This window comes from Emiliania huxleyi (assembly GCF_000372725.1).
Source record: "Emiliania huxleyi CCMP1516 unplaced genomic scaffold EMIHUscaffold_876, whole genome shotgun sequence".
Taxonomy (NCBI): Eukaryota; Haptophyta; order Isochrysidales; family Noelaerhabdaceae; genus Emiliania; species Emiliania huxleyi.
In genome coordinates, this window is record NW_005195467.1 from 3,779 (window position 1) to 12,189 (window position 8,411).

The following is an 8,411-nucleotide window of genomic DNA, read 5'->3' on the forward strand; positions in this document are numbered from 1 at the left end:
CTGCTGACCGTGCCATGCTGCTCAACTGACCGCCTGCATAGCTCGCGGCCCTAGTCTTCAGCATTCAGTGACGACCTGATCGTACGCCCAGCAGGAAGGTGTCCTTCCAGCGCGTGCACGCTTCTGACGCAATGCGCGTCGCCTCGGATTGGCTGCTGGCACTCTCGAGGCTATGCCTACACAGCCTCGCGCGCATGGGTAGTCAAGAGGGAGACCATGCACCTTCTCAGGACAGCGCCGGTGCCTCTCTCTTGGACCGGCAAACGCGGTGGTCTCGTGTCACCGATGTGGGACCAGTGCGGCATCGCGCCATCGACAGCTCTGAACTGCGCCTCACCACTGACCAGGAAGGCCGCCAGGGGGGCCAGCACCGGTCGCACATTGTGGCAGCAGTCAGCAGCGCATGTCTGATAGCTAGAGCAGCAGCATCAGGGTCGCAGGGTCGGATCGTGTCAAGCCTCTCGCCCGGCCGGCCGCGTGCAGACGTCGGCCTGTCTGCTGTCCGGAGTGATCTGTCGGCGGTCAGTACGACCAATCAGGTCGGAGTTTTCTTATGATTGGAGGGTCTATCTGTGTGTACTCCTCGAGATCTCTTCAAATCTGCCCTCTGATCAACCGTGATCATTCGGGAAGTTGGTGCTAGTAGAGACTAGTAGAGCCGGAGCCCCGTTTCCGCACTGCTGCCGCGCGGCGCATGGTGCCTCCGGGGGGCCCCGCCTCCCCCCAGAGCCCCAACGAACACACCAGCGAGGGAGGGCTAGACGATCGAGGGGTCCCGTACCATGCGGAATCGACCCTATCCAGTGCTCAAGTGCTCAAGTGTACGCTGTGACGGCCCGCGGTCTCTGCCAGAGGTGAGCCTCTCTCCACATAAACAAGAGCCCCCCCCCCTTGCGACTGCTTACATTGCGGTTTAGGCTTTTACGTAGAGCCGTATTCGTACGACGCGTGTGCCCAGACCGCAGACGAGATCAATAGTATGTAAGGTGCGCCCCCCTCAACACGACCGATTTATGACTCACACAGGCGGACTCTCCATGCTGCCGGCGCGGCCGCTGCGCCGCAGCCTGTCGACGTCGAGCCGGGTGCAGAAGCGATGCAGCGGAAACCCGACCACGTTCTGATAGCAGCCTCGGATGCCAGTCACGAATGAGCCACCCATGCCTTGAATTCCGTACGAGCCCGCCTTGTCCATCGGCTCGCCCGAGGCAACGTAAGCGTCGATTAGCTCTGGCGGCAGCGAGGCGAAGTCAACCTCTGTCATCTCGGCGAAGGAGTCCTCGGTCGGCGGAGCGCCGTATGCCGCGCCGTATACAAGAGCTACGCCAGTCAGCACCTGGTGCGACCGGCCGCTCAGCTCGGACAGCATTACAGTCGCCGCCTCTGTGCTCCGCGGCTTCTCGAGGATCTTGTCGTCGGCCACCACGACCGTGTCCGCACCGATTACAAGCGAGGGTGGTGCCTCGGCGGCGCAGAGCCTGCGGTACACCTCGAGCGCCTTCTGCCGCGCATTCTCCTGCACATAGCCAGCCGGAGTGTAGTCTGCCTTGACCAAGTCCTCCTCAAACGTCGAGGGCACGACGCGGGCGCGCAGGTCCATGACGTTATTGAGGATGTCAACGCGCCTCGGAGAGCTGGAGGCGAGGATGATGTGCGCTGCACGGACGGCGTTCAGATCCGACAGCATTATTGACTGCGGCCCCCAGCCGCAGCCCAGAGGAAAAGAAACTTGCCCCGGTGCCTTCCGGCTCCTACCCAGATAGGGGGTCTGTTTACCACGGGTAGACCCTATGCAATAGGTAGGTAGGTCCGGTTTTGACCGCCTCAGAGGGCCCCGCAATAGGTAGGTAGGTGGCGGTAGGTGTGGGGGGGGGGGGGAGGAAAAAACCGCTTCGCTTGCGCGGGAGACGGCGCGTTTAGCCGCGAACGGGGCCATGCCAGACGTGTCGCCTGCGGCTGGGACGCCAGCCGAGATGGGTGCGGCGGCGGCGCCCGCGGTGGCGGCGCCCGGGACGGGCAGCGCTGGCGAACGCGCCCGGGACGGCAGCGCCGCCCGCTGCTGGTGCGCCGGCGATGCCCTCGGTGCCGGCGCTGTGCAAGGACATCTCCCGCGCGGAGCTCAAACAGTACCTCAAGGAGTATTCGACGGAGAGCGGCGAGAAGCTCTTTGCCGCCGCCAACGTGGACATGCTCGAGCACCTTCCCATGTCCACCGTCTACGAGGCGTCGAAGAGCAGCGCCAAGTGGGAGACGGTCGCCAACATGCTCTTCCCCGACAGCAAGGCGGCGTCGGAGATCTTCTTGATCAAGGTGCGCGAGGCTAAGAAGGCCGAGACCGAGGCGGCGGCGTCGGCCAAGAAGTCGAGCAAGGTCGCGTGGAAGGAGGACCTGCTCGCGGCGAGGCGGGCGAAAGAGGCAGAAGAGGCGGCGGCGCGCAAGACGGCGGCACTGGAGCGCGCCCCGTGGTGCCTGAGCACGCCGGTAGGCGCCGAGCCAGAGTGCCGAATCGCCACCCCGTCATGGCACGGCGTGAGCTGCGCCTGATTGCGTGAGACGCAAATCGGAAGGGTGCCGAAGTGGCTCTCCTCGTGCGGGCGGCGACCGATCTTGTAGGCGGGAGGGTCCGTGCCCTCGACTCTGTCGAGGGAAGAGAGTGCCGTTTTGGAGCCGTCCAACGCCTCGAGAGCCCAGTAGGCCATGCTCTGGCGGGCTCGCGAGCGGCGCGCACCGCGGTACAAGCCGGCGCGCGGCGGGCGCTGGCTGGGAGCCTATTCACACAGTATTTTTCGCTTCGCTGCGCGGCCTGGGAATAGGTAGGTAGGTGGGGCACGGAGCCTGGCGATTGGCGCCCGCAATAGGTAGGTAGGTAGGGCGTTTTGGTGCGAGTCGTGGTAAACAGACCCCCTATCCGGGTAGGAGCCGGAACCCTGGCGTCATGGCTTCCGAACCGCGAGCAGCAGCAGGCGAGCAGCAGGGCAACCAACTGAGGCGGATTTTAAAAAGAATTTGGAGTCAGAGTGTGCGTCGTGTGCGTGTCTGGTGTTAGTAGTTAGCTCCGAGGAGAGGGGGCGCTCCGCCGCTAGGGGAAACCCAAAGCGCAGACCGTAACCCTCGTGCTAGTGTTTCTTTAAATGGCGTGATAGTTTCTGCTCGTTGGTGCACCTGCACGAAAAGAAAGAAAATAAAAGCATGGGACGGCACGCCGTCACCCTGAACTATCCGAGACAGGCTTTTCCTGTGAGAGTTTACTCGCGATCTCGCGATCCTGTGAGAAACGGTAGCGCAGAGACCTGAAACGGTCCGTCCGTCGACAACTTCGAAACGTCCCGCAGCTCCCGCCGATCTCCCGCTAACAGATCTTACCCCACCTGTAACCCCTCTATTTAAGGTATTGCCCGCCGTGTCCCGCCGTGTCCCGCTGTATCCCGCGATGACTCACACCCCAATTCCCCCGGCCGCCGCGGCGCCGTCCGGGCGTCCGTGTTCTTGAGAGACCTAACTGATTTTGCCTGTCGGCGGCCTCGCGAAACGCGGCCCGCACTGCTCTTTCCTCTTACAGTCTTACTCGCGAGTCGTTCAACTCGTTGCGCCACTCGCTGGTTCTGCATCCGCTTCAGGCAATTGATTGGCAATCTACTACACACACAACAACACACGTGACACGTTAGATCCATTTGTTTGGTATTGGTCCCCAGAGCGGCCGCACACTGCTCGGTACCCCCCCTGCACACCTAAGCTCATGGCCGACCCCCCCCCCCCCCCCCCGCAGAGCTCTGCTGCTGGGGGGGTCCCCCTAGCGGCAGGGATGAGCTTAGAAGTGCAGGGGAGGTACCGAGCAGTGTGCGGCCGCTCCCAGCTCCCGCCGATCTCTCGCTAACGAATCTTGTCCCGCAGCTCCCGCCCATCTCCCGCTAAGGGATCTATCCCCACCTGTAACCTCTCTTTAAGGGATTGCTAAAAATCTCGGAATTATCAATTGGACGCCCGTTGTGAGGACGAGGGAGATCACACTCCATCGATTGATGAACATGTACATGCTGTGCATGTGCATGTGCATGTTGTACATGTTGTTGGACAGCAAAGAGCAGCGAGTGTCGACAGCAAACTGACGGAACGCTAGCCCTACCTACGAGCTACGTAGCGACAGTGTTCTTCACCTTCCTATCTATCTATGTAGACAGTCGCTGGCGGCTCCCGCCGTGTACCTGTGTTCGTGCCAGTGTGCGCGCCTGTCCCAAGGAGGGATGCGTCCAGGATGCACGTCCTGCAGTTTGAGGTGTGCTTTCGTTCCCTCTCCTCGGTGACCAAACGACGAGCTGGAGAGCTGGCGACCGAACGCGACCCGAGGGTGGCTGGCGGCGATGGACGACCGAGCGGAGACGCAACGAATCGAGGAGCGGCTCCCGCAGGGAACCGACGAGTGGCTCGCGAGACCTCGGCTGTCGACGACTTCGCGAGGAACGATCACGCCGGTGGTGATACTGCAGCCGCTGTCCGCGCCGGTCGGCGACGTGGTGATGTACACCGGGCCGTTGCAGCCGATGGGGCAGCTCCACGGGATCGGCAGGGAGTTCGGTGTCGGGACACAACCGTTGCCTGCATGCGTTGTTCGGGAGGCCGGCGAAGGCGCGATCACACAAGATGAGCGCAGAGGCGACGTCGGGCCGACGCGAGCAAACAAGACGAGGCGGATGGATCGGCGCCTCACTCACTGGCAGTGCATCTACTGCCGGCGCGAGACGCGGAACGATGCACGGGCGACGAGGCGCTGGAACTGCGATGGCGAGAAGGAGCAGCTGCGTGACGCGGACAGTGAGGGGCGCGAGGCGGCGCGCCGCGGGCAACGTGCGAAGGAGTACGCTGGCAGATCGCTGAACGCGCTCGGCGCTGGCACGTCGCTGGTGCCGCGAGCCGCGCAGGGAGTGTTCGAGCGGGCGCGGTTGGAAGTGCTCGTGCACTGGGAGACGCACTCAACAGGGACATCTCTCTATATACACGAGTGGGGTATTCACACTCCCAACAAATCCCGCCGACCACCAGGCCGCGGGATGATGTGTGCGTGGTCATGTAGTGGGTCTCGGAAGCTCCCCTCTCGGGCTAGGGCAAGTGCGGGGCCACGAGCACCAGGCAGGCGGCGCGGGCGGCGGAGGCGGCGGAGACGGTGGCGAGCGCGGCCTCGAGGCGGCCATCGAGGGGACGCGCGGGCAGCGCGGGCGCAGGGTCGGTGGCGCAGTCGGTGGCGCAGAGTGTGTACCAGCGCGTGCTCCACCTCGCGCTCCGCTTGCGAGGCGGCGCCGCCTCTGAGCACAATGGCTGCTAGGCTCGACCCCACGCTAGCCTCCGGGGGCTGACTTCAAGGCGGCGACGGCCGGCTAGGCCACAACGACGAGAGTCTCGCCGTCGCTGCCAACGGCGCCGTCTTTGCCTGGAGCGAGGTTCAGAGGCAGCGGCGGCGATGAGAGACACGCGATGGTTTTCTTTTTCTGAGAGTTTGCTGTGAGAGTTGTTTTAGTTAAATTCTTTCCGAGCGCAGTGTCGAGAGAGAGAGAGAGTTTTGTTGTAAAATTCTTTTCAGTGCTGTCAAAGGTTTTTGTTCCATTCTTTCTTTTCAGGTGAGCCGGTGTGTATGCCAGTCCGCGCCAGTCCGCGCCCTTGTCGTGCCAGTGTGCTGTGAGAGAGGCTTGTATTTTAAGAATTCTTTTCAGTGTGCTGAGAGACTCTTCTCTTTGAATTTTAAGAATTCTTTTCAGGAGGATCCTTTACGGTCTGATGAGGTGTGTGAGGTGCGATATAATGCGGAGAATCAGAGACGGAGAGAGAGAGAGAGAGAGAGAGAGAGAGAGAGAGAGAGAGAGAGAGAGAGAGAGAGAGAGAGAGAGAGAGAGAGAGAGAGAGAGAGAGAGAGAGAGAGAGAGAGAGAGAGAGAGAGAGAGATTGTTTTGTTTTGTCAATCTTTTGTGGTGCATCAGCGCGTCTCTTCTCTCTTGCATCAGTGCAAATATCAAATAAATATAAACAGGATCCGCACGCAGAGATAGAAAGAGAGTCAAAAATCTCTCTCAGAGATACAAACACATTGCTAAAAAGTCTTTCTCTCAGAGATACGCACAGTCAGGATTCCTAGATCCAACTAGATGACAAACAACCGGGCGGTGCTATGCGCCTCACGCCGCACATCCCCCCCCCCCCCCGAGCGACGTACTCACAGAGTCACAGCAGAGTCACAGGAACAATAAGTGCACGCCCACAAGCGTGGTCCGCGTCTTGTTGGCCGCCGCAGAGGCGTACAGACAGAGAAGAGTCGAGGGCCTACTGCCCGCCGTGGCACGTACTGCCAGCTTCCCCCTCAACCTCCCACCTCCCATTCACCTCTCACTGGGGGACCGGAGCAGCCGGGCTCGATGTCCCGCCGCCTGCAGCACGCGCGACACCGGCCCAGCGAGGAAGTGCTCGAGGCTGGGCGTGGCAACGCCCGCAGCCTTGCCCTTGTCGTCCCAGTGGCGCAGCTTTGCGGCGGCCATGGCGTACGGCTGCTTGATCCACGCCGCCGCCTCCGTCTCGGAGAAGGTCCCGCCCTGCACCTCGAGCGACCTCTTCGAGGCGGAGGAGAGGCCGTCCCAGTACCCCTCCACGGCCTGGGTGAGGTAGCGCTTGGCGGGCACGTGCAGCCGCACCGCCTCGGTGATCTCGGACGGGAAGCGGGGGCGCAGCCACTCGGCGCCCTTGAGCTCATGCTCGAGGTCCTCATGGTGGGAAGGGGGGAGGAGGGGAAGGGGCAGAGGAGGGGAAGGGTCAGACATCGGTCGGGAGGTTAGTGCGGTCGAGGGCTGGGTTGGGCAGGTGGGAGGAGAGAGCGGAGCGTCCCCTTGGCGGCGAGCAGCGCCTGCATAGCTCCCTGGCCCTGGATGTGAGGTTGATGACTGCACTCCAAGACCAAGTGCTCCAAGTGCTCCAGGTGCTCCAAGTCCAGTGCTCCAAGTGCTCTCCGCTGCGCGCTGGGTGCGCTTCTTAGCTCCCCGGCCCTGGGCGCTGGGGGTGAGGCTGGCGACTGCACTCCAAGTGCTCCAAGTGCACCGGCGGTTAAACCGAGGCGGTGAAACTGGAATTTCGTAGCTCACTAAACACGTTAATCGTCGTTTATCCTCACGGCCTGTGGCCCGACCTGGCCGCACTGCTCGCGCTGCTGCAAATCGACGAAGACGAAGGTGGTCATGTCAAAGACCCCGGAAGTGGCGTCGTCCTGGGTCCGCGTCAACCGCACCGGAGACGTAGGCTTCGACGCCAAATCGACCGCTACGCTGGTGCGCGATACACCGCCTCACTTCCAGTGGACCGGCACCGGCTCGGTGCGCTCGTGGCAGTCGAACGACTTGCTCCACTGGACCGCGGCGGAGGACGCAATCGTGGGCCGGCCCGGCAGCTTCGACCCAGGCTACTGCGAGGCGGGCGCTCCACCGGTGCGCCTCGCCGACGGCAACTACTTCACGACCTACGACACTATCATTGGCAGTCAACGGCATGGCTGGGCTGCCGGTTGGGTAGTGCTGAACGGCAGCAACCCGCGCGAGGTGCTCCAGCGGGGTGGCGAGCCGCTCGTCGAGCCGACTCGCCCGTGGGAGCTGCAGACGCCGCCGCAGTGGAATTGGACGCAGGCGGTCCAGGAGGGCGGGGTGCCGATGATTGGCGCGACCAACGGGCTCATGCCATTAGGTGGTGATGTGTTTTTGGCTTGGGCGTGCGCCTCTGATTCGGTGGTGGAGGCGTTCGAGGTGCGGGTGACGAAGTGGTAAAGAGTTTGAAAACAAAATGTGGGCACGGTCCACGGATTGACTCTAACGACACACAAACCCTCTCACTCACACCTCACAGAGTTCAGACACAGATTCACATGTTCAGACAAAGGTTGACAGAATTGGCACGGTAAAAAAAGATTACGGAGTGCACACATCGCCTTTGCTATGACCATCAACAAGGCGCAGGGCCAGACGCTCGAGCGCGTGGGCATTTACCTTCCGGAGCCTTGCTTCACGCACGGGCAGCTCTTACGTGGCCGCGTCGCGAGTGGGCCTACCCGACCACCGGTTCGCCGTCCCGATCGACAAAGATACCGACACCTTCCGCACATGCAACGTGGTCTTTCGCGAGGCGCTCACCTCAGGAGCGAACAACAAAACGTGTGAGTGTTAGAGTTGTTTGGTATTGCTAAAAATCTCTCTCTCAGGAGCGACCCGAACACAGCCCGCCGCACCCCGCCGAGTTTGATCGTCACAAAACAGATTCCTGCCGGATTGCTCTTGTGTCGCGTCAAAAAGAAAACCCAAGGGCATCGAATTCTTTTCCCTGTTCTTGCTGACATTTCGCCGTCAGCCAGGTTCGCTCCCTTACATCGAGATTTTTTTGGTTCTTTATCT

The 8,411-nt window shown here is 61.7% G+C and overlaps 5 protein-coding genes across 5 annotated transcripts; 3 read left to right on the forward strand and 2 right to left on the reverse strand.

Moving 5' to 3' along the window:
* Positions 1-1,018: 1,018 nt before the first annotated feature.
* On the reverse strand, positions 1,019-1,687 carry EMIHUDRAFT_250125 (Acetylserotonin O-methyltransferase-like protein; the record flags this gene model as incomplete). Its single annotated transcript, XM_005758228.1, has 1 exon — positions 1,019-1,687. The coding sequence occupies one exon, from the start codon at positions 1,685-1,687 to the stop codon at positions 1,019-1,021; it is 669 nt and encodes a 222-aa protein (XP_005758285.1).
* Positions 1,688-2,073: 386 nt separating this feature from the next.
* On the forward strand, positions 2,074-2,544 carry EMIHUDRAFT_121411 (hypothetical protein; the record flags this gene model as incomplete). Its single annotated transcript, XM_005758229.1, has 1 exon — positions 2,074-2,544. One exon carries the CDS (start codon positions 2,074-2,076, stop codon positions 2,542-2,544), a length of 471 nt encoding a protein of 156 aa, XP_005758286.1.
* Positions 2,545-4,304: 1,760 nt separating this feature from the next.
* EMIHUDRAFT_372378 (hypothetical protein) lies at positions 4,305-4,945 on the forward strand (the record flags this gene model as incomplete). Its single annotated transcript, XM_005758230.1, has 1 exon — positions 4,305-4,945. A coding segment is annotated over exon 1 (584 nt), but the record flags the coding sequence as incomplete, so codon positions are not given.
* A 1,513-nt stretch (positions 4,946-6,458) lies between these two features.
* On the reverse strand, positions 6,459-6,746 carry EMIHUDRAFT_48669 (hypothetical protein; the record flags this gene model as incomplete). The annotated part of the gene is made up of 1 exon (XM_005758231.1): positions 6,459-6,746. A coding segment is annotated over one exon (288 nt), but the record flags the coding sequence as incomplete, so codon positions are not given.
* Positions 6,747-7,211: 465 nt separating this feature from the next.
* Positions 7,212-7,790, forward strand: EMIHUDRAFT_250129 (hypothetical protein; the record flags this gene model as incomplete). Its single annotated transcript, XM_005758232.1, has 1 exon — positions 7,212-7,790. One exon carries the CDS (start codon positions 7,212-7,214, stop codon positions 7,788-7,790), a length of 579 nt encoding a protein of 192 aa, XP_005758289.1.
* Between the last annotated feature and the right edge of the window lie 621 nt (positions 7,791-8,411).